This window comes from Oryctolagus cuniculus, chromosome 20 (assembly GCF_051225735.1).
Source record: "Oryctolagus cuniculus isolate XC-2025 breed Fujian yellow rabbit chromosome 20, ASM5122573v1, whole genome shotgun sequence".
Classification (NCBI taxonomy): domain Eukaryota; kingdom Metazoa; phylum Chordata; class Mammalia; order Lagomorpha; family Leporidae; genus Oryctolagus; species Oryctolagus cuniculus.
Genome location: NC_142886.1, coordinates 50,779,658 through 50,803,826, shown reverse-complemented (window position 1 = coordinate 50,803,826; position 24,169 = coordinate 50,779,658). Strand labels below are relative to the sequence as shown.

The following is a 24,169-nucleotide window of genomic DNA, read 5'->3' as shown; positions in this document are numbered from 1 at the left end:
GCGCAGTGATCCCATATGGGTGCTGGTTCTAGTCCCGGCCACCCCCTTTGGCTCTAACTCCCTATTGATGTGCCTGGGAGAGCAGCAGAAGATGGGCTAAGACTTGGACCCCTGCCACCCACACAGCAGAACCAGATCCTAGCCCTTGGCTTCAGCCTGGCCCAGGCCTGGCCACTGGGGCCATTTGGGGAGTGAACCAGTGGAGGAAAGATCTCTCTCTGCTCCCCCTCTGTCTGTACATCTGACTTGTAAATAAAAGAAGAAGAAACGTCCTCCACATCCCCAGGAGCTTTTTAAAAAGTTAGTAATTAATTTTCTTTTTAAAGATTATTTATTTACTTGAGAGGCAGAGTTACAGACAGAGGGAGAGTGAGAAAGGTCCTCTATCCACTTGTTCTCTACCCAAATGGCCACAATGACCGGAGCTGGGCAGAAGACAGGAGCCTCCCCTAGATCGCCCACATAGGTGCAGGGGCCCAAGCACTTGGGTCATCTTTCCACAACTTTCCCAGACCATCAGCAGAGAGCTGAACTGGAAGAGGAGCAGCTGGAACACAAACCAGTGCCCATATGGGATTCAGGCACCGCAAGGAGAAGGTTTAATCCACTATGCCATGGCACCAGCCCCAACAGTTAGTAATTTCTAACACACAAAAAATTTACAAAATAGTTCAACAAATTACTCAAATAACAACTGAAGAACGAGCCAAGTCATTCACCAACATCACAAATATTCACCACCTAAATCATGCATTCATGAGTAAAAATGGCCTATTTCTTCCCTATTAAAATATGTATTAAAAGACGACCTATTTGAAAGCCTTCATTATCACAAATCTGCTGTTTGGCTGCAGTTTACAAAGTGTGAAGCTCTTGCTCTGGTTCAAGGTAAGGTTTTGCTTCTGAGTGAAGATCCATAATCAAAGCTGATCGCCTCACTTTTGTTCCTTGCTCCTTCCTTCAGGGTAGTAAAGAGTGGGAAGTGGTCAGGTCTGGGTCAGAAACGGTTTTCTTCAAAAGCACTATAAGAGAAGGAGCTCACTGACTCGCAGAGTCTAAGGTTTCCTACCACTCACTTTCTACGTAATTCTCTAGCCCATCTCAGGTGGCGGACGCCTACCGCTCTCCTATGTGTGTAATGCTGGGGCACAGGGATGCTCGAGACGGAGGCTTACGTAAACAGGTGAAAATACCAGCCAGCCGGCCGGCAAACAACTAAAGTGAAGGCACTTGATATGTCTGGGCCACAACGTCTCGGGACGTTACCAAAGGGATGAAAACACGCAGAGCAAGAAAAGTTCTCCTAAGAGCTGGCATTTTCTGGCCAGCAATCACCTGCTAACACGCACCCTGAAAGGCCCCCGAAGTTGCTTTGCCAATTACTGGCTCTCGCGGTTGCGGCGCAGGGGCAGACCCGCGCAGGGCGCAGCCCCAGCAGCGCGGCCCCCACCCCCGGCCTTTTACAAAAGGGGCACAAGCAGCAAAGCCAAGGTTCCTCCAGGAGGTGCGGGCCGCTCGTCTCAGCGCACCTCCTCCGCGGGGGGCGGAAAGCGGTGTCCCCGGCCACTGCGGCCTCGCGGGGACGCAGCCCGCGCCGGGCAAAGGCTGCGCGCTCTGCACACCTCTCCGGGGTCGAGGCGGGACCCCGAGTTCCGGCGACTGTCAGCCACTAACGCCCGGTTCCGCCCGCAGAAAGGACGGTGCACGTGACCCCTCCGAGCGCCCTGAATCAGCACCAGCGGACAGAGCCGCCCGCCCAACTGGAGAGGAGAGCCCACCCGGCCGGGCGAGCGCCCGGACCTCGCTGGGGCCGGCACGGCCGGGAGGACACGCCCGCCGCCGACAGGCCCCGGCTACTCACGTTTTCAGTGTCTCGTTCATTCACCGTGGGCAGCGGAGTCCGAGTGGACATTTTACTGCGCTCGGGTTCGCACAGGGCGCGGGCGAGAACAAAACGGCACAGCCCAGGAAGCCGGCGCGCGGCCCCTCCCCCCGCGGCCGCCTAGATCCCGGGCCTGGCCCGGGCCGTGCCCCGGCGGCTCCCGGGGCTCATCCTCCCCTGCCCGGGCGGCCGCGGCGAGGAGCCCGGCGGCGGCGGCGGCCCCGCGCCTCAGCGCACGCCGCGGGCCCGGGCCGCCTGGCCTCCTCCGCCTCCGCTCGCGCCCGTTGCGCCCCGGGTTTCAGCTCCGGGGCCTCCACACAGCGCCGCCGGCAGCCCCTGAGGAGGAGGCGGAAGAGGATGTGGAGAAGGTGGAACGCAAGACAGGCCGCCGCGGGCTGCGGGCGCCGACCATGGAGGGGGCTGCGGCGGAGGCGCCTGCGCCCGGCTGCTTTCCTCTCTCCCGCTCGCTTTTCGCCTCAGCCTCCGCCCTGCTGGCCGCCGCCGCCGCCGCTCCCGGCACCTCAGAGCCTCACGGACCCAAGATGGCCGCCACTCGGCTTCCTCTGCTGTCTCCGGCTGCCGGAAGTGACGCCGCCGCCGCCTCCCGGAGGCCGGCCAATCAGAGCGGCGGGAGCGGCCCGGGCGGGCTGCTGTTGCTAGGGGCGACTCGGCCCGACAGGTAGGGCGCGAGGTGGGCGGCGCCGGGTCTCCGCTGGCTCCGGGGGCGCCGGGTTCCCACAGTCGGGCATCCCTGCGCGGCGGCGTTGGCGCTTACGGACTACAGATCTGGCTTTCTTGGATTACAGATCGGGCGCCTACTGTGTGCAAACACCGAGCTCGCCTCCCGGGGACAACGCTACGTGGGGTGGGTGGATCCGCAGGGTCGGGGCTGCAGGTGGGCGCGCGGCTCCAGCACGAGCCGCTGCGACCCGGGCGTCGGGCGTGCACACACCCAACTTGCTTGCGGGCCTGCCTGCCTGGCCATCAGGAGGGTCTGACTTGGACCCAGCCAAATGCCACCTGGAAGGGGGAGTGCGACTAGGGGGGCAGGCAGGGGAGGGGATCGGTCCCCTAGGGACCAGTTCTTAATGCCTCTAGGGGGTCTCTAACCAGGACCAGCTGCAGGTGTGGCTCAGTAGCCCCCTGCGGCAGGAACACTGGAAATGCCGCCTCCCCTGGGCCTTGGGTGCCCTTGCGACCAGGCTGGGTCACATAAACCGTTCTCGAGAGGCTGGGGTGGGGGGGGGACATTGCACCAGCTACCTCATTTAAGCCTCAGGGCAGATGCACCATGTCACCCGGGGACAGGTTGGTTACCAAAGGAGCCTCGATTTGAACCCTGTTCCTAAAACTCTGGTAAAAACAGATAAGCGAAATGTAGGGTGGGTGTGGATTGCTTGTTTCTTCCGATTTTGGAGGGGGTGGGGGAGGCCATCTTGCCAGCATTTTCTGCTCCGTGAAACATATACTTTTTTTTTTTAAGATTTATTTATTTTTTTGAAAGAAAGAGATAGAGAGAGGCAGAGAGAGAGGCTTCCATCCGCTGGTCCACTCCCCAGATGGCCGCAACGGCTGGAGCTGCTCTAATCCAAAGCCAGGAGCCAGGAGCTTGCTCCAGGTCTCCCACACAGGTGCAGGGGCCCAAGGACTTGGACTGTCTGCTGCTGCTTTCCCAGGCCATAGCAGGGAAGTGGATCAGCTGGGACTCGAACCAGCACCTATATGGGATGCTGGCACTGCAGGCAGTGGCTTTACCCGGTATGCCACAGTGCCATCCCCAGAACATATATATCTTTAAACACCGTAATCACTCCCAGAGAAGCCAGATGCTCCCAGTATACAAACACCTGCGGACTAGGATACTGCCAGGGCTCCCATGTCACCCTTCCAGGACAATGCTAGAGGGGTCCAGGGTATCCCTATATGGAATGTTGTCACCGTTCTTTCTTTGGCCAAGGGGAGATGTGGAATTCCCAAGAATTAAATGTGTGCCTGACACGGTTCAACCAAAATGTGGGTTATATGATAAGATTGGGGTGAGCACAAGTGTTGTTAGCCCAACTTGGGGGTTGAGTCAGAGAAGGCTTCCAGGAGAAGAGAACGTTTACGCTGAGCCTAAAAGCAGCGGCAGAGTTAGCCAGGTAAGGAGGGTGCAAAGGACAGTCCAGGCAGGGCTGCAGAGGTTGGAGAGGTGAGACTGGAAGAGCAGGGCCTAGACTCAGCACAGCACCTGGCTCTGTGTCTGCTCCCAACGACGGCAGGAAAACACCCCGAGAAGTTCAGCCTCGGGCCGGAGCTGAGAGACAGCGTGGGGTGATTCACAGCATTCGCCGTTGACCGGGGAGGGGGGGCGGGGATGAGGGTGCCACCCAGTTGCTTTTCTCACTGAGAAATGAGTCAGTGAACGCCCGGAGTCAGAAAACGAAGATGACAGCACCCAACTCATGATGTTGGTTTTGCTGAAGGCTAGAATTAAAGAAGCACCTGGAACTCTTCGTGGCACTGATGTCAGATGACGTCATGACACCATAAGGGTCTTGATGTGGGAGGCAAGGTGGGTGTGTTACATGCAGAACAGAAAGAGGTGGGGGAGGGAGGCAAAGCATTGTTCTGTCCAAAGAACGCTCGGAGACCCTCAGCTGTGTGCATCTGCAGTCAGGAAAACACACACACACACACACACACACACACAGAAGGGCGAGATCTGGAAGTTGTCTTTGGAATGTGTTCTTCCATCCCATTTCATGTTCTTTGTTTCCTGTCTTCATAGTCAGACAGTTCCCATCTTCAGCTCCTGAAACGTGAAAGATACAGCTAAATATACCAAGCTGTGTGCGTGCGTCGGCAGCACAGTTTTCCCTCAGCACCTGCAGGGCACCAGTTCTCTTACCCGAATCCTTAGCTGCTCAAGTCCCTCAAAGAAGACAGTGTGAAGTTGGCAAACAACTCACACACGTCCTCCAGTGTACGTGAAATCATCACCCAGTTACCTATACAATGTGAATGTGATTTAAATAGTGGCTACGCTATGTTGTTCCGGGAATAGTGACTAGAAAGTCTGAGGACTTCCAGTGCAGACGCAACTTTGAAAAGACATGTTTTTAAATTTATTTATCCAAGAGGCAGAGAGAGAGAGAGCAAGAGAGAGAGCCGCACTCCAGATGCTACAATGGCCAGGACTGGGCCAAGCTGAAGCTGGGAGCCAGGTCTCCCATGCAGGCGGCAGGAGCCCAGGTACTTGAGCCATCATCCCTGCTTCCAGCATCTGCCCCCATAGGGAGCTGGCGTCGGTATCAAGCCCAGATACTGTGCAATGCAGCTGGCAGGCGTCTTCGCTGCTAAGCCAAACGCCCACCCCGTGATTGTGTTTATTTATTTACTATTTTTCACAAACGGTCATTTGGGTCCGTGGTTGCAAAGCCCACAGGTAGGGAGGGCCCACTGTGGTTATCTTCATGGCAAGCAGGAGGCCACTGAGACACATCGGAAGCTGGCAATGATGTTGATGATGACAGTGGCCACCTCAAGGCCCCTGGGATGGCCACCATCAGAAACCCAGAAAATAGGGAGAGGTCAGCCTAGTGGTTAAGACGCTTGCCTGGGTTGGATTCCTGGGTCCAGCTGCTGATTCCAGCTTCCACTAGTGTAGACACTAGGAAGTAGCAGTAGTGGCCCAAGTGCTTGTGGCCCTGCCACCCACATAGGAGACCTGGATTGAGGTTCAGGCTCCTGGCTTTGACCTGGCCCAGTCCTGGTAATTGTAGCCATTTGGAGAGTAAACCAGCAGATAGAAGATCGATCTCTCTCTCTCTCTCTCTCTCTCTCTCTGCCTTTCAAATAAACATAGGGGCCAGTGCTGTGGCACAGCAGGTAAAGCTGCCACCTGCAGTGCTGGCATCTCATATGGACACCAGTTCGAGGCCCGGCTGCTGCTCTTCTGCTCCAGCTCTCTGCTATTGCCTGGGAAAGCAGTAGAAGATGGCCCAAGTCCTTGGGTCCCTGCACCTACGTGGGAGACCCAGAAGGAGCTACTGGCTCCTGGCTTCAGATCGGCACTGCTCTGACCATTCCAGCCAATTGGGGAGTAGACCAGCAGATGGAAGACCGACCTCTCTGTCTCTCTCTGTGTAACTCTGACTTTCAAAAAAAAGGCTTAATAAATAAATATATAAATTGTTTTACAGAAAAAAAATATGGAGAAATTTTTTTTTTGACAGGCAGAGTTAGACAGTGAGAGAGAGAGACAGAGAGAAAGGTCTTCCTTTTTCCATTGGTTCACCCCACAAGTGGCTGCTACAGCTGAAGCATTGTGGCCGGCGCACTGCGCTGATCCAAAGCCAGGAGCCAGGTGCTTCCTCCTGGTCTCCCAGGAGACCCTGCACTCCCTGGGTGCAGGGCCCAAGGACCTGGGCCATCCTCCACTGCACTCCCAGGCCACAGCAGAGAGCTGGACTGGAAGAGGAGCAACCAGGACAGAATCTGGTGCCCCAACTGGGACTAGAACCCGGGGTGCCGGCACCACAGGTGGAGTGAGATTAGCCAAGTGAGCTGCGGCGCCAGCTGAGAAATTATAATTTTTGTGCAGTGTTGGTGGAAATGTAAAATGGTGCAACTGTTGTGGAAAGCTGTGGTGATTTTGGAAAAAATGAGAATTACCATGGCCGGCGCTGCGGCTCACTAGGCTAATCCTCCGCCTTGCAGCACCAGCATACCGGATTCTAGTCCCGGTCGGGGCTCCGGATTCTTTCCCGGTTGCCCCTCTTCCAGGACAGCTCTCTGCTGTGGCCCAGGAGTGCAGTGGAGGATGGCCCAAGTACTTGGGCCCTATACCCCATGGGAGACCAGGATAAGTACCTGGCTCCTGCCATCGGATCAGCGCGGTGCGCCGGCCGCAGCGCGCCAGCCGCAGCGGCCATTGGAGGGTGAACCAATGGCAAAAGGAAGACCTTTCTCTCTGTCTCTCTCTCTCACTGTCCACTCTGCCTGTCAAAAAAAAAAAAAAAAAAACATATGACCCAATGATTCCAATTCTGGGTAGATACCCAAAAGAAAGAAAGCAGGATCTTACAGAAATATTTGTTCATCAACATTCATGGCAGCACTATTTAGAGTAGCTGAAACGTGGAAGCAAACCAGGTGCCCATCGTTGAGTGAATGGAGGAGCAAAGTGTGGTAAGCCCATACAGTGGGATACTGTCCAGCCTTTAAAAGGACCATGGGTGGCCTTGAGGACATTATGTCAAGGGAACTACATGAGACACAGAAGTGCAAATACTGTGTGGCCCTAGCTCTGTGAGTTACCTGGAGTCGTAAGACAGAGACTGCAGTGGGATAGCGGTTAACAGGGGCCGGGGGGAGAAAGTTCTGGAGCTGGGTGGTGAAGATGGGGCAGACGCGCGCGAATGTGCTTCACAGTGGTTGAGATGGTTCAGCTTTATGGTAGGTACACTTCACCGCCATCTTTATCACGAGATGAAGAGGGGGCAGGTTGAGCTGTTGCTCGGTTGCCTGTGCCTAATTAGAGTTGCAGGTCCACCACTTGCAATCCAGCCTCCTGCCAATGCGTCCTGGTCCACCACTTGCAATCCAGCCTCCTGCCAATGCGTCCTGGTCCACCACTTGCAATCCAGCCTCCTGCCAATGCATCCTGGGAGGCGCCGACGGTGGCTCAAGTGCTTAGGCCCCTGCCAGCCACGTGGGAGACCCAGATGAAGTTCATGGCCCCTGGCTTAGGCCTGATCTGGTCCTGGCTGTTGCAACCGTTTGGGGAGTGAACTACAGGAGGGAAGATGTCTCTCTCTGTGAGTCTGTTTCTCTCTCTCTCTCTGCCTTTCAAGCAGATGAAAGTGGATAAATAAACATGAAAAAGAGTAAGGAGACAAAGTGACTAATTCACGCAGCTCGTTAGCAGCAGGGCGAGGATGGGGACCCCAGTCTCCAAGCCCCAACCCCGGGCCTTCTTCCCCGCCAGCCGGTGTTGCCACATGATCCCACGCGGATCCGCTGCAGCTCCCAGCCCAGCACCAGAGGAGGAGGGGGCGTCCCTGCTGGGGTTCCTGAGGGCCTGTGCTGGCCGTGAGCCTGCCTGTGGCAGAGAAAGAAGCCCCCACTGTGGAAGTCGGTACAGCCGGGTTGTGTGTCTCCCAGCGCGGCGTGTCCCGAGTGTTGTGTTACTCAGCGAGCACCCAGGGCCTGGGGCAGGGGAAGGACGCGGGCTGGAGCGCCAAGGCCTGGAGGCGGGGGAAACACGAAGTCTGTTCCAGACTCTCAGCATGCGGGGTCAGGGCTGGCCTGTTGCTTTTTAATTCCCCGCTCCGGCCGCCTGCTTTACCCCGAAGGGCCGCTGTTGCTCACGTCAGTGCCTGGTTCCTGCTGCTCCCTCGTCCTGCAGAGCCTTCCCCGACCACCCCCAGGGAGCTCCCCGCCACCACCCCAACACCCTTGACTTCCACAGCCTGGGGCCACAGCACATGTGCTGAACTCCAGCTGTATACTTGGCAACTCTCCAGCAGCCCGGGAAGACCTGTCGATGGATATGCTAGGGGCAGGAGGACCACGACTGGGAGACAAACTGTGCCTGGCTCCGTGTTGCCAGCAAGAAAGGGAGAGGCGCCGGCGCCGCGGCTCACTAGGCTAATCCTCCACCTAGCGGCGCTGGCACACCGGGTTCTAGTCCCGGTCAGGGCGCCGGATTCTGTCCCGGTTGCCCCTCTTCCAGGACAGCTCTCTTCTGTGGCCCGGGAGTGCAGTGGAGGATGGCCCAGATGCTTGGGCCCTGCACCCCATGGGAGACCAGGAAAAGCACCTGGCTCCTGGCTCCTGCTATCGGATCAGCGCGGTGCGCCGGCCGCAGCGCACCGGCCGCGGCGGCCATTGGAGGGTGAACCAACGGCAAAGGAAGACCTTTCTCTCTGTCTCTCTCTCTCACTGTCCACTCTGCCTGTCAAAAAAAAAAAAAAAAAAAAAAAGAAAGAAAGAAAGAAAAGAAAGGGAGAGGCTGAAGCTCAGCCTGCAGGCGCCCGATGGCCGCCAGTGCCTTCTGTTCTGAGGAAGTGTGGGCCTTCTGGCTGCCCAGTGCCAGCGCTCTGTCCTGGCTGCCCCAAGGGCTGGGCTTTCACGATCCCCTGGAGAGAGAGCTCCCAGGCAGATCTAGGCTCCACAACCACAACGTGGAGTTATCCTTCGGTTGGTTCCACACTTTGCTGCAACATGGAGGTGGTTTGGGGCCCTGGCTCTGGCACCTGCGGCAGAGAAGGTACCGAGACCCAGATCCGGCCTTAGATGCACATGCGTGACCTTAGGGGTCCAGGGGCGCCATGAGTAGCTTCCCTGTAGCCAGCCCTCTCCCCTCATCTGCTCTGCTCTGAGCTTTGGACATTCAACCCTGGATTTGAACCCTGGCCATGGGTTTGTGCCAATCACGCCCCATCTTAGAGCTCTGCTTCTGGGTTAACCCATGCGGGCCCCTCCCTGTTGCCGCGGGCGTCTGTGGAGGCAGATGGTCACCCCCCTGCAGCGGAAGGCCCTTCCCCGGAGCAGAGCATTGGCCTTGGAGCCTGGAGACACAGGTCAAGGCTCCTGCAGCCACATGGGGCACCAAGTCAGGGTCAGCCTCCTCCCTGGTTTCCTCCCTCCAGATCAGTCATGGAGACTCTGCTGCAGGAGCAGAGGAGGCTGCAGATGTGGGAGCTGAGCAGCAGACGGGACCGGGTATCACCGCTCACGGACAGAGGGCCGGAGGCGACAGACGGACGGGGCAGCGCTGCTCACAGACAGAGGGCCAGAGGCGACAGACGGACGGGGCAGCGCTGCTCACAGACAGAGGGCCGGAGGCGACAGATGGGACCGGGCACCCCCGCTCACGGACAGAGGGCCGGAGGCGACAGACGGGACGGGGCAGCGCTGCTCACAGACAGAGGGCCGGAGGCGACAGACGGACGGGGCAGCGCTGCTCACAGACAGAGGGCCAGAGGCGACAGATGGGACCGGGCACCCCCGCTCACGGACAGAGGACCGGAGGCGACAGACGGGACGGGGTATCGCTGCTCACGGACTCACAGGGCTGGAGGCAACAGACGGGACGGGGCATCACTGCTCACGGACTCACAGGGCCGGAGGTGACAGACGGGACGGGGCATCGCTGCTCACGGACAGAGGGCCGGAGGCTTGCCCACGTGCACACGGGCAGAGTCCCATGCCCCAGGCTGGTGGCTGTGACGCTTTGCTGGCTGCCAGACAGGAGGACAACACAAGGATGGGGAGAAGGACAGAGTGTGGGAGTAGAACCACCAGGCCCTCCCAGAGCCTCACACCTGCCCATCCCTTTAGGGATAACCTGTTAAAGTAAGCACATCTCCCAAATAGAAATAACAGGTTTTCCAGAAACAATAAAGCCTCAGGTCTCTCTCTCTCTCTTTTTAAAGATTTTGTTTATTTATTTGAGAGCTAGAATTACAGTGAGAGAGAGAGACAGAGCGAAAAGGCTTACATCTGCTGGTTCACTCCTCAATTGGCCGCAATGCCCAGAGCTGGGCCAATCCGAAGCCAGGAACCAGGAGCTTCTTCCAGGTCTCCCATGTGCATGCAGAGGCCCAAAGACTTGGGCCATCTTCTACTGCTTTCCCAGGCCATAGCAGAGAGCTGGATAGGAAGTGGAGCAGCCAGGATTCGAACCTGCGCCCATATGGAATGCCGGCACTGCAGACCAGGGCGTTAACCTGCTGCGCCACAGTGCTGGCCTCGAGCATACAGTTTTTAAAAGCATTGTCCTTCACCCTTTAATGGTTTCAAAGAAGGAAAACAATTTGACATAATGTTGCAAGTAAAGTTAACTTTGGCATCCCTTACAACTCAGCAAGTCCATCCAAAATATTTATCCTACAGAAACACCTCGACAGGAGTACAGGGAACGTGTAAGAATAACCATAACATTGCAGTTTGTCATAGAAACCGCTGGAACCGACCCAACGTCCACTACCGGAAGGAACAGAGAGCAGAGCTTGCTCTCACGGAGAAATCCAATTCAGCGGCGGGAACAGCGGCATCCCCGGCTCCCGAGCACAGCCCTGCGTGGAACTCAGACTCCACACGGCAGGACCCCACTGACCGGAGTCCGGAAATGCTGCCCATGTGGCGCAGCGCTCAGCCATGCAAACAGGTGGGATAAAACCGTCGTGGGAAACACAGGACGGGGGAAGTTGTGTGGCCTGGCATCCTGCATCGGGGTGCGGGGGTTTGAATCCCAGCGCCACTCCCGATTCCAGCTTCCTGCTCACGTGCACCCTGGGAGGCCGTGGTGACAGCTCAGGTCCTTGGGTCCCTGCCACCCATGGGAGAGACCTGGACTGAGTTCTTGGCTCCTGGCGTCAGCCCTGGCCCAGACCCAGCTGTTGTGGGCATGTGGAGAGTGACCCAGCGGATGGGAGCCCTCTTTTTGTCTCTGTGCATCTCAAATAAGCAAAAAATAAAAGAAACAATGAACACAAAAATCAGGAGTGTGGTGGAAAGGGGGCGCAGCTGGGAGTAAGAGGAGTGGGGAGAGGAGAGAGATGCCCAGCCATCCGTGTCACACGATTCCCGGCAAAGATTTGGGACATGTATTGAGGTGGAATTCAGATAACATAAACTTAACCGGGAGCAAATGTTCGGCCTAGAAGTCAAAGCTCGTCCTGTAGCGCCTAAGTTCAGGACCTGGCTCTGTTTTCTTTCTTTCCTTTTTTTTTTTTTTTTAAAGATTTATTTATTTTATTTATTTGAAAGGCAGAGTGACAGAGACAGAGAGAGGTCTTCCATCCGCTGGTTCTCCCCAGATGGCCACAACAGCCAGATTGGGGCCAGGAGCCAGGAACTCCACCCTGGTCCCCCACCTGGGAGGCCCAGGGCCAGGTGCTTGGACCTCAACCTGCTGCCTTCACAAGAGGAAGCTGGGCCAGAAGTGGAGCAGCCGGGACTTGAACCCAGTACTCTGATATAGGGTGCAGTGTCGCAAACAGCAGATTAACCACTGTGCCACAACACTGGGCCCTGGGTGCAGATCCTGGCTTGTGAGCAGTGCTACAAAGGACATGCAAAAGCAGATGTCTCCTCCACGGGCTGATTTCCCTTTTTTTTTTTTTTTTTTTTTAAGATTTATTTACTTATTTGAAAGTCAGAGTTACACAGAGAGAGAAGGAGAGGCAGAGAGAGAGAGAGAGAGAAATATATATATAGAGAGAGAGAAACAGATATATATATATAGAGAGAGAGAGAGGCAGAGAGAGAGAGACAGACAGAGACAGAGAGAGATGGAGAGACAGAGAGAGAGACAAAGATATATATGGGGGGGCAGAGAGAGAGAGACAGAGAGGCAGAGAGAGACAGAGAGAGAGAGGGAGACAGAGAGAGAGGTCTTCCATCCTTCCATCCACTGGTTCACTCCCCAGTTGGCCGCAACAGCTGGAGCTGTGCCGAACTGAAGCCAGGAGCCAGGAGCTTCCCCCAGGTCTCCCACAGGGTCCCAAGGACTTGGGCCATCTTCTACTTCACCCCCAAATGGCTGCTACAGCCGGCTGGAGCTACGCCGATCTGGAGCCAGGAGCCAGGAGCTTCTTCCTGGTCTCCCGTGTGGATTCCCAGTTGAGGAAGCCTCATCTGCATGTCCCCAGCCCCGCCCGTGCAATCTTTTTCCTCTCATTCTCTGCTGAGGTCCAACCTGTTGGCTCTAGTTACCCCCGACCTCTCCCAGGGCCCCAGTGACCCCTCGGTTGCCCACTCCACTGGGCGTTCCAGGCCTCGACCTCCCTCAACCGCCTGTGGTACCTGACCAGGCCCCCCTGGCCTGGCTGGCTTCACACTTCTCTGCCTGGCCTCTCCTGGTCAGAATGAGTTCCCACCTTGTAGATGAGAACGCTGATGCTCCCGCTATGAACGGGCTCAAGCTGCTGGTGACTGGACACCAGGCCTCTGCTGGGGTCCTCCACTCCGCTTTCTGTGCCAGGAGGGTGCCACTGTGAGGAAGAGTGGGACTTGGCACAGACGTAGGGCTTGGTGGCCTGCACGTCGGGTGGGGGCACAGTGAAGCTGAGCGGTGACTGACGTCGCGGGGTGTCAGAGCCCCTCAGCCGAGCCAGGAGGACACAGAGCTGGACTTGCCTGGGCAGAGATGCGGGCAGCGGCCCAGGCGCCTCTTCCACTTCTGACCACGCAGGCATGAGGAGGGTCTCTTGGGAGCTGCCTGGGCAGGCTGGGGCCAGCTCCCCTTAGAGCCCTGAGGAGCAGCCCAGGACACTCAGGTTGATGAACCTGCAGCAGGGCCGGGCGCCCTCCCCCGGCGTCCTCCTTGGGCAGCGGTCAAGAGGCTTGCTGGGCACCGCAGCGACTGATCACAGACTGCGTGGCTCACAGAGGAGGGGTTTAGTCTCCGTGTTCTGCAGGCTGGACGTCAAGTCGGTATCAGCAGGGCGAGCTGTGGCTCCCCTGGGGCCCTGAGGGACAGTGTGCCTTTCGCCTCACTCCTTGACCTCTGGACACCTCGCTTCTGTGTCTGGTCTCTATCGTCTCCTCTTCTGCACAGATACAGTCTAATCTCCGTCTTCATCAAGGACACTTGTGATGGCATTTCCGGCCCACCCCTCCCTGTCTCAATTCCTTAACACAGTCACATCTGCAAACCTTTACCATACCAGATACCCGGACAGGACCCACACCTCTGCGGACAGGACCCACACCTCTGCGGAGCGCCATTCAGCCACTACGCGCAGGCACGGTGGGGCTAAGGAACTCCAAGGCCACCGGCGCAGAGTGCTAGACGGCCAAGAAAGCGGGACTGAAATGTGCAGACAGCTTGTGTTTTTCAGAGACGGGAAGACGATTCTTCACTTCTTGATAATCTAATGTTGAAGTCAGGGCATGAGGGCGTGGCAGTGGAGGAACCAGCCCACTGCTGTCCCTCATGGGAGGCTCGCAGGGAATGGTCACCTGCAGACGGAGGACCCGCCCAGCTCGGCACCTGGCCTTGCCCCAGACCCTGCTGCCTGCTCTCAGCCTCAGCCTCCCCATCTGCTGACCACCACGACGCTGATTGTGCATCCTGTCGCTGGCAGGCATCGGCTGCCGCGACTGCGTTTGTAAATATTTGCTGCCAGAGCGGTTTCAGGTCAGGGACAAGGGTGGAGTATAAAGAGCAGAGCCCTCAAAGGTCTAGCCTTCTGTCTGACCTCACCCGGACGACTCAGGTGCTGGGCAGGGCAGGCGGCAGAGCTGTCCGGACAAGATGCTGTTCACGCCGCCCCGCAGGTGCCACCTCAGACGTGAGCTGTCCGGGGCTGGCCCTCTGAATCAGCTCTGAGTCCCACCTACACGCCTTCCCCGGGGGCTGCCGGATTCAAAGCCTCCTTTCACAAAGGGCAGGAGAATGACGACTCGCGTGTGCAGTGCGCTCGGTGCGGATGAGTAACTGGGCTGCTTGAACATGCACGAGCAGGAGCTGCTTTCCTCGCCGGAAAGAGATTCTCTTAGAGCAAACTCTCCAGTCTAGACCTACAGACAAACAGGCCCCAGTCTTCCGGGAACCCCTCTAAAACCAGAAACCTGCTTGGAGGAGATCCATCTTCATAAGCATGCTATTTAAAGAAAAAAAAAAAAGCTATTTACTTTTTGGCTGGCATTGTGGCACAGCGGGTTAGGTCACTGCCCACGAGTCCAGCATCCCCTATGAGTGCTGGTTCGAGTCCTGGCTGCTCCACTTCCAATCCAGCTCCCTGCTAATGCACCTAGGAAGGCAGCAGGAGATGGCCCCATGTGCTTGGGCCCCTGCACCCATGTGGGAGACCCAGATGGAGTTCCAGGTTCCTGCCTTTGGCTTGATCCAATCCCAGCCTTTGCGGCTATCTGGGGAGTGAACCAACAGATGAAAGTCTCTCTCTCTTTCTCTCTCTCTCTTTGTTTTTCTGTTTGTAACTCTCCCTTTCAAATAAATAAAATGAATCTTTAAAAATTATTTTTATTTGAAAGGCAGAAACAGAGACAGACAAATGGAGAGAGATCTCTCATCTGCTGGTTCTCTCCCCACATGCCCACAACGCCAGGCTGAACCAAGGGCCAGGAACTCAGTCTGAGTCTCCCATGTGGGTGACAGGGATTCGGGCACTTGAGCCACCTGTGTTGTGTGCATCTGTGCACATATGTGAGATCATGTGTACATGTGCGTGATGTGCATTGTGGTGTCTGTGTGAACATGTGTGCATGTGTGTGAGCATGGGTACCTGTGTGTCTGCGACCCTGTGTGCATGTGTGTGGTGTGTCTATGTGTGCATGTGTGTTGTGTCTGTGTGAACATGTGTGCATGTGTGTGGTGTATCTGTGTGTGTTGTGTCTGTGTGAACATGTGTGCATGTGTGTGGTGTATCTCTGTTGTGTTTGTGTGAACATGTGTGCATGTGTGTGGTGTATCTGTGTGTGTTGTGTCTGTGTGAACATGTGTGCATGTGTGTGGTGTATCTGTGTGTTGTGTCTCTGTGAACATGTGTGCATGTGTGTGGTGTATCTCTGTGTGTTGTGTTTGTGTGAACATGTGTGCATGTGTGTGATGTATCTGTGTTGTGTCTGTGTGAACATGTGTGCATGTGTGTGGTGTACCTGTGTGTGGTGTGTCTGTGTGAACATGTGTGCATGTGTGTGGTATATCTCTGTGTGTTGTGTCTGCGTGAACATGTGTGCATGTGTGTGGTGTGTCTGCGTGAACATGTGTGGTGTGTCTGTGTGAGCATGTGTGCATTGTGTACATGTGAACATGTGTGCGTGTGTGTGGTGTATCTGTATGGTGTGTCTGTGTGAACATGTGTGCATGTGTATGTGCATGTGAGCATGTGCGCATGTGTGTTGTGTCTGTGTGAACATGTGTGCATATGTGTGGTGTATCTGTGTGTGCAGTGTCTCTGTGAACATGTGTACCTGTGTGTGGTGTGTCTGTGTGAACATGTGTACATGTGTGTGGTGTATCTGTGTGTGTTGTGTCTGTGTGAACATGTGTGCATGTGTGTGCATGTGAGCATGTGTGCATGTGTGTGGTGTGTCTGTGAACAAGTGTGCATGTGTGTGCAGTGTGTGTGTGTGAGCATGTGTGCACGTGTGTGGTGTGTCTGTGTGTGCAGTGTGTGTGTGAGCATGTGTGCACGTGTGGTGCCCTGGTTTCCCACTCCTCAGATCTGAACTCCACGTTGGTTCCTCCCCCTTCTCTCCCATCTTGCTCTGCCTCTCCTCAAAGACCAGAAGTCTGACACTGATGAAGAATTGTTTGGAAGTCTGGAGCAGTAACCCCAATTCTTCAAAAACTCTTCCAAAACTGTGAAGAGGAAGCCCACGGTGTCTGGGTCCGCTTCCTGTCACTATGACTGAAGAGGAGAGACTGGCTCATTTATAAGAACGGGTTGGGGGGGGGTGTGGCTCAGCGGTCAGGCCACCACTTGGGACACTCACTGGAGTGCCTCGGCCCTGCTCCTCACGCCTGCTTCCTGCCGATGTGCACCCCGGGAGGCCCTGGGGGTAGCTGGAGTAGGTGGGTCCCTGCCGCCCGCGCGGGAGACACAGAGTTCCTTGCTCCTGGCCCGACCCAGCCCTGGCTATTGAGGAATCTGGGGCGTGAGCCGGCAGGTGGGAGAGCTCTGTCCTTCTCTGTCTCTCTGCCTCTTCAGCTCTTAAATGAGTAGAATAACTGAGAAAAATGTGAAAGAAATAGATCTGGTCAGCTCACGGTGGAGGCTGGGGGTGCAAGCTCAAGGGGCAGCCCCTAGGGAGAGCCTTCTTACTGCAGAGCCCAGAGGCAGGGCAGGGCCTCCCGGGGTGACTGGGGTGCCTAAGGCCCAGAGCCAGGCTGGCTCTCTAACAGACCCACCCTCAGAAAACCCAGCAGGGGCAGGCACTGGCGCAGCAGGTGAAGCGGCCGCCTGTGCTGCCGGCGAATCCCAGCTACTCTGCTTCCCGTCCATCTCCGTGCCGATGCGCCGGGGAAGGCAGGGGAGATGGCCCGAGTGCTCCGTCCCTGCACCCGCGTCGGGGATGAGGCTGCAGTTCCTGGCTCCTCACTTTGGCCTGGTCGAGAGAGCAGAGTCCCCAGGACTCACCTTTCAAAGACCCTAGCGGGGCCAGCACTGTGACATAGTGGGTAGAGCCGCCGCCTGCAGTACTGGCTTCCCATATGGGTGCCAGTTCGAGTCCCGGCAGCCCCACTTCCCATCCAGCTCTCTGCTATGGTCTGGGAGAGCAGTAGAAGATGGCCCAAGTGCTTGGGCCCCTGCACCACGTGGGGGACCTGGAGGAAGCTCCTGGCTCCAGATCAGTGCAACTCCAGGTGTGGTGGCCAACTGGGGAGTGAACCAGTGGAGGGAGACCTCTCCCTCTCTCTCTCTCTCTCTCTTTCTGCCTCTCTTTCTCTCTCTGTGTAATTCTGCCTTTCAAATAAAATAAAATAAAATAAAGACCTCAGCTAGCTCAGCATGGGGACTAAAGTTAAGATGAAATTTGGTGCAGCATTCAAACCACAGCACACTTCTCAACTTGTTCTGGGAGAAAAAGCAGGGCCAAGACATCAGAAGCAAAGGAAAGTCAAGCCCAAGATCCGTCATTGACCTAAATGCCCAGTCCTCCACACGAGTCTCGTTCAGCAGGCTCCAGAAACACAGAGAACAAGGTCATGGAGTCTGAACAAGCGGGTTCACAGCCGGAGTGCAAGTGGCCTAACGTGGAGCGCGGACTGAAGCCGCGCATCAGGTCACAGAGCAGAAGACGGAGCACAGGCTCAGGAGCCCTGCAGGACGCCTGGGCCCCCAGCAGCGCTGGTTGGAGTCTGGCCGCTCTACATCCGACCCAGCTCCCTGCCAGCGCCGAGGAAAGCAGTGGAAGATGGGACAAATCACTGGGCCTCTGCCACCCATGGGGGAGACCAAGGTGGGGTTCTTGGCTCCTGGCTCCATGCCAGCCCCACCCGTGGCAGCCAGTTAGGGAGAGAACCAGAGGATGGAAACTCTCTCCCTCTCCCTCTCCCTCTCCCTCTCCCTCTCCCTCTCCCTCTCCCTCTCCCTCTCCCTCTCCCTCTCCCTCTCCCTCTCCCTCTCCCTCTCCCTCTCCCTCTCCCTCTCCCTCTCCCTCCCTCTCCCTCTCCGTCTCCCTCCCTCCCTCCCTCCCTCCCTCTCTATCTCTGTGTGACTTTCATCTAAATAAAGCTTAAACAATAACTCCACTTGAGAAGTTTTGGGGTAGTGTTGAAGCACATCATCCACAAAGCCTGTGGCGTCAGCGTCCCAGATGGGCGCCCCCTCCAGGCCAGCTCTCTGCTGTGGCCCGGGACAGCAGAGGAGGACGGCCAGTGCTGGGGCCCTGCACCCACGTGGGAGACCTGGAGGAAGCTCCTGGCTCCAGCAGATGGAAGACCGTTCTCTGTCTCTGCCTCTTTCTATCTATCTGTAAATCTGCACCTCAAATAAATAAAATATGTTAAAAGAAAAAGCTATTAAAATGTCACTTTCTTTTCCAACCATCCATCTCTGTGAGGCCAGATTTTCTCAGTGTGCTTCAAGCAAAACCAAAAACAGGAGAAGTGAGGCCAACATCGAGGCTTAGTGGGTAAAGCCACTGTCTGCAGTGCCGGCATCCCATGTGGGTGCCGGGTCGAGTCCAGGCTGCTCTTCTTCTGATCCAGCTCCCTGCTAAAGTGCCTGGGAGAGCAGCGAAAGATGGCCCAAGTGCTTGGGAACTTGCACCCATGTGGGAAAACCAGAGGAAGCTCCCGGCTTCGGATCGGCCCAGCTCTGGCCATCACAGCCTTGAGGGAAGTGAACCAGCGGATGGAATATCGTTTTCTCTCTCTCTGCCTGTCTGTGACTCTGCCTTCCAAATAAATAAATAAATGAATCTTAAAAAAGGAGAGAGAGAGAGAGATAGACCTGCTGTATTCTAAGTCAGACATTAAAGAAAACTATAAAACTGTAATTTTTAAAAAAATGTAACTTTTATAGAATATATTATTTGTTAATATGTAATAAGTTTATTGTCAGTATAAAATGAGCTAATAAATACACATTTTTCAATCCATCACTTCCTTTTTTTTTTAAAGATTTCTTTCTTTCTGGCCGGCGCCACGGCTCACTAGGCTAATCCTCTGCCTTGAGGCGCTGGCACACCGGGTTCTAGTCTCAGTCGGGGCGCCGGATTCTGTCCCGGTTGCCCCTCTTCCAGGATAGCTCTCTGCTGTGGCCCGGGAGTGCAGTGGAGGATGGCCCAGGTGCTTGGGCCCTGCACCCCATGGGAGACCAGGAAAAGCACCTGGCTCCTGGCTTCGGATCAGCGTGGTGCGCCGGCCGTGGCGGCCATTGGAGGGTGAACCAACGGCAAAGGAAGACTTTTCTCTTTCTCTCTGTCTCTCTCTCTCTCACTGTCCACTCTGCCTGTCCAAAAATAATAAATAAATAAATTAAAAAAAGATTTCTTTCTTTCTTTCTTCCTTTCTTTTTTTTTTTTTTTTTTTTTGACAGGCAGAGTTAGTGAGAGAGAGACAGAGAAAAAGGTCTTCCTTCCGTTGGTTCACCCCCCTAAAGGCTGCTATGGCCGGCACACTGCGCTGATCTGAAGCCAGGAGCCAGGCACTTCCTCCTGGTCTCTCATGTGGGTGCAGGGCCCAAGCACCTGGGCTATCATCCACTGCCCTCCCGGGCTACAGCAGAGAGCTGGACTGGAAGAGGAGCAACCGGGACAGAACCGGCGCCCCAAATGGGACTAGAATCCGGGGTGCCGGTGCCACAGGAGGAGGATTAGCCTAGTGAGCCGCGGTGAAGGCCTATTTATTTCTTTGAAAGGCAGAGTTATTCACTCCCCAAATGGCTGCAACAGCTGGAGCTGGGCCATCGAAAGCCAGGAGTCAGGAGCTTTTTCCAGGTCTCCCACGTGGCTGCAGAGGCCCAAGGACTTTGGGACTTTGGCCATCTTTTTCTGCTTTCCCAGGCCATAGCAGAGAGCTGGGTTGGAAGTGGGTGGCAGGAGCCCAAGCACTTAGGCCATCATCCATTGCCTTCCCAGGCACATTAGCAGGAAGCTGGATCAGAGGCAGAGTAGACAGGACTTGAACTGGCCCTCCGATGCAGGATGCTGGTGTTGCAAGTGTTGGCTCAGCCCCGTGCGCCACAGTGCGGGCCCAGCCCCTCAGCTCCCACTGTCGGCATTACAAATGCGATAGAACCCGCATATGCAGAATCTCCTAGGGATCCTCAGTGATGCTAGCAGTGTAAGTGGCAGGCCGCTGTCGTGGCACAGCGGGTTAAACCACCTCTTAGGATGCCAGCACCCCGCGTGGGCACAGGTTCGAGTCCCGGCTGCTCCACTTCCAATCCAGCTCCCTGCTGATGACCCTGGGAAAGCAGCAGAGGACGGCCCCAGTCTTTGGGCACCCACACCCAGATGTGAAAGTCAGATGGAGTTCCTAGCACTTGGTTACACCCTGGCCCAGCCCTGGCCATTGTGGCCATCTGGTGAGTGAGCCAGTAGATGGAAGATTCTCTCTCTCTCTCTCTCCATAACTCTGCCTTTTAAATAAATATTTAAAAACAAAAGAGTATGAGGGGTCCTGAGAGCTCAAGTTTGAGAACCTGAGGACAAACGGTCCCTAAAATTCCTGCAAGGCATTCCGGTACGTGCTGAGCCTTGTCTGAGCAGTGGTGAGACACAGCCGTCAATCGTATCCACACAGGCCCGGGGGCTTGGGTGCTGTACAGAGCTCTCTTTTCTCCTGACCACAGGGGGCACCCTGAGCAATCTTTTTTTTTAAAGATTTATTTATTTATTTGGAAGGCGGAATTAGAGAGAGAAGGAGAGACAGAGAGAGAGAGAGAGAGAGAGATCTCCCATCCCCTGGTTCATGCTCCTAATCCAGGGCTGGGCCAGGCGGGAGCCAGGAGCCACGAGCTTCTTCTGATGCCCATAGGGATTCCAGTGTTACAGGTGGTCGTGGTTTTACCTGCTTTATCTGGCACACTTTTAAAAGTCTTTTTTAGACCGGCGCCATGGCTCACTAGGCTAATCCTCCGCCTTGCGGCGCCGGCACACCGGGTTCTAGTCCCGGTCGGGGCGCCGGATTCTGTCCCAGTTGCCCCTCTTCCAGGACAGCTCTCTGCTGTGGCCCGGGAGTGCAGTGGAGGATGGCCCAAGTGCTTGGGCCCTGCACCCCATGGGAGACCAGGAGAAGCACCTGGCTCCTGCCATCAGATCAGCGCGGTGCGCCGGCCGCAGTGCGCTGGCCGCGGCGGCCATTGGAGGGTGAACCAACGGCAAAGGAAGACCTTTCTCTCTGTCTCTCTCTCACTGTCCACTCAGCCAGTAAAAAAAAAAAAAAAAAGTCTTTTTTAAAAAATATTTGTTTATTTGAAAGGCAGAGTTACACAGAGGCAGAGGGAGAGAGACAGAGAGAGAGAGAGACAGAGAGAGAGAGAGAGAGGTCTTCCATCTACTGGTTCACTCCTCAAATGGCCGCAATGGCCAGGGCTGGGCTGATCCAGAGCCAGGAGCCAGGAGCTTCTTCCAGGTCTCCCACGCAGGTGCAGGGGCCCAAGAACTTGGACCATATTCCACTGCTTTCCCAGGCCATTAGCAGGGAGCTGGATTGGAAGTGGAGCAGCTGGGACTCGAACTGACGCCCCTGTGGGATGCCAGCACTGCAGGTGGCAGCTTTACCTGCTGTGCCACAGCGCTGGCCCCCTTTCTGAAATCTTTCATGCAATGGATGTTGAGGCGCAGCAGACTAAGACGCACTGTGGCACCAGCATCCCGGATCAGAGTGGCTCACGTCCCGGCTACCCCAATTTCAGATAATCAGCTTCCTGCTAATGCACACCTGGGAAGCAGCAGCTGACGGGTTGAGCCCCTGCCACTCACACGGGAGAGCTGGATGGAGCTCAGGGCTCCAGGCTTCCGCCTGACCCAGTCCTGGCTGTTGCAGGCATTTGGGGGAAGGAATTGACCTGTAAAGCATCTCTCTATGTCATCCTGCATTGCAAGTAAGCGAAAACCATAAATAAAAGTGAACATTTAAAAAACCTTTTAAATTTCCTTAACTTCAGGAAATCCTCCAGAATGTTGTTTGTGCCCAGTTTTGTTGTCGGGTTTTCGGTTTGAGGACTATTCCCACCCGAGTGCTCGTCCTGTGCGCCACCTGCCTTTCCTCGCACACGCACAGCCCTCAGGCTTCGCGCCACCGGGGCCGCGGTCAGCACCGTCTGTCCTGCTTCCGGCTGCCGTGCAGCCCCCAGACGCGTGCTGTTGGGGTCTCGAGCTCCCACTGCCCTGTGCTGAGTCTCCCGGAGCCCGTGTGGTCCCGAGAGCGCCCGGGGAAGTCTGCTGCTCCACGCTGGTCCTGTCTCCTCTGTACTCGTGCGTACCCTTTCCTTTGTTACTTGTTCTTCTCAGTATTTCCAGGATTTTCCCTTGCAGATTTAAAAAAAAAGATCAAGTCCAACCAAGGATAGCAGAGACCTGTGTAAGTCGCTCCAGTGCCGAGACAAAGCAGCGCAGACTGGGCGGCTTGCACGGCAGAACTGGGCTTTCCTGCTTTCCGGAGGTAGGCAAGGCCGAGGTCCAGCTGGGTGCGGGGTCGGGGTCTTGGCCGGCAGGCGGCCACCTCTCCGCTGTGTCCTCCCTCAGCACAGACAGCAAGCTCCGTGGAGTCGCTGCTGCTAGGGGCATGGATCCCCCCAGGGATCCCCACCCCTCACTCTGTCCCCCGGGGCTTAGGGTCAGCACTCAGCCAGTCGTGGCCTCCGTAGGCCTGGAAGAGGCGTCCTCACCCCTCTCTGCCTCTTGTCCTTCTCGGCTCTCCACGCTGCCCCCCTCACGTGCCACAGCTGAGAGCCACTCTGGTTAGCGCAGGCTTCCGCTTGCTCCGACATCCGTGCCACCTTATCTCCCACTCTGCATCCATCACACGAAGGCACATATACGCAGTGGCTGAGACGAGTGAGGTGGGTGTGCATATCCCTCCCTGAAGAGGGGTCTTGAGGGAAGCAGCAGAGAGCTGGTGGCCTCTCCACAGTACCTGAGGCCGGCTGCTGTCTTTCTGCCCCTCGAAGACCCACTTGCGCTCACCACATGGTCGCCCTGTCCGGGCACAGCTTCTCCAGCATGGTGGTGGTCGCTCCCCGTGGGCACACTTCCAAGGGGACACACAGAGACGGAGACAGGGAGATTCCATCCACTGGTTCAGTCGCCAAATGGCCACAGTAGCCATGTCCAGACCAGGCAGAAGCCAGGAGCCAGGGACTCCAACCTGGTCTTCCGCTTGGGTGACAGGGGCCCAGGTGCTCAGGCCACCGTAGGTTGCTTTCCTGGGTGATCAGCAGGAAGCCGGATCAGAAGTGGAATAGCCAGGACTTGAACTGACACTCCAATCTGGGATGCCAGCAGCTGTTTTAACCCGCTGAGTCCCAACACCAGCTCCTGTCATGTTTTCTCTTACTGTAACAAAACTCCTGAGACCAGATAATTTATAAAGAAAGGGAGTTTATTTGCCTCATGGTTCTGGAGGCTGGGAAATCCAAGAGCCTGGCGCCAGCCTCTGGTTAGGGCCTCTGCATGGAGGACCCTGCATGGGGAGGCAGAGCAGGCGCACCCGTTCAGGTCCCTCATCCTCTTCTTAAAAGCCACTGATGCCCTCCCAGAGGCTCCCATCTCTCACACCATTAACATACGGACTCGGGCGTTAAGGGTCCAACACGGGTGCGTTTGGGGATACTCCAAGCACAGCACCTCCCTGGCCATTGCACCTGCTTAGACACGGAAGCTCCAGCAGCACGAAGCCCAAGCTCTTCCGTACTGCAGCCTGGACGGCTCCTGAGACACTTCTTGTCCTTGGCTCCACTCAACAAGTTAAATGGATTGGATCCACATTCCCGAGGAGGACTCTGCCGCCTATAAACCCCACACAGCACTGTATTGCCTCCTAGTTGTTAGAGGGGCAGGTGCAGTAATTTTGTTTTGTTTTTTATGATGATCTGTGCATTTATTAAAAACGATTTATTTACATACTGAAAGGCAGAGTGACAGAAAGAGCCCCTAGTTTATTTTTACAATTTTATTTGAAAGGAAACACACACACACACACACACACAGAGAGAGAGAGAGAGAGAGAGAGAGAGAGAAATGCTTCCATCTACTGGTTCACTCCTCAAGTCTGCGGTAGCCAGGATCCCAGAACTCAATCCAAGTTTTCCACATGGTGGCAAGAACCCAAGCACTTGAGTCACCGTCTGTCTCCCAGGATGCATTAGCAGGAGG

At 55.9% G+C, this 24,169-nt stretch overlaps 1 protein-coding gene across 10 annotated transcripts in view; it reads right to left on the bottom strand.

Moving 5' to 3' along the window:
* Positions 1-2,444, bottom strand: part of MARK3 (microtubule affinity regulating kinase 3) — a 105,703-nt gene extending 103,259 nt beyond the window's left edge. For 5 of the 10 annotated variants that reach the window (XM_002721712.6, XM_008248640.5, XM_002721713.6 and 2 more), the window contains exon 1: positions 1,862-2,444. In XM_002721712.6, the coding sequence (XP_002721758.1) occupies positions 1,862-1,912 (51 nt within the window). In that variant the 5' untranslated portion in view covers positions 1,913-2,444. The remainder of the gene's footprint in view (positions 1-1,861) is intronic. The other 5 variants (XM_017337734.4, XM_070065438.2, XM_089322757.1 and 2 more) reach the window with 1 other exon arrangement.
* Between the last annotated feature and the right edge of the window lie 21,725 nt (positions 2,445-24,169).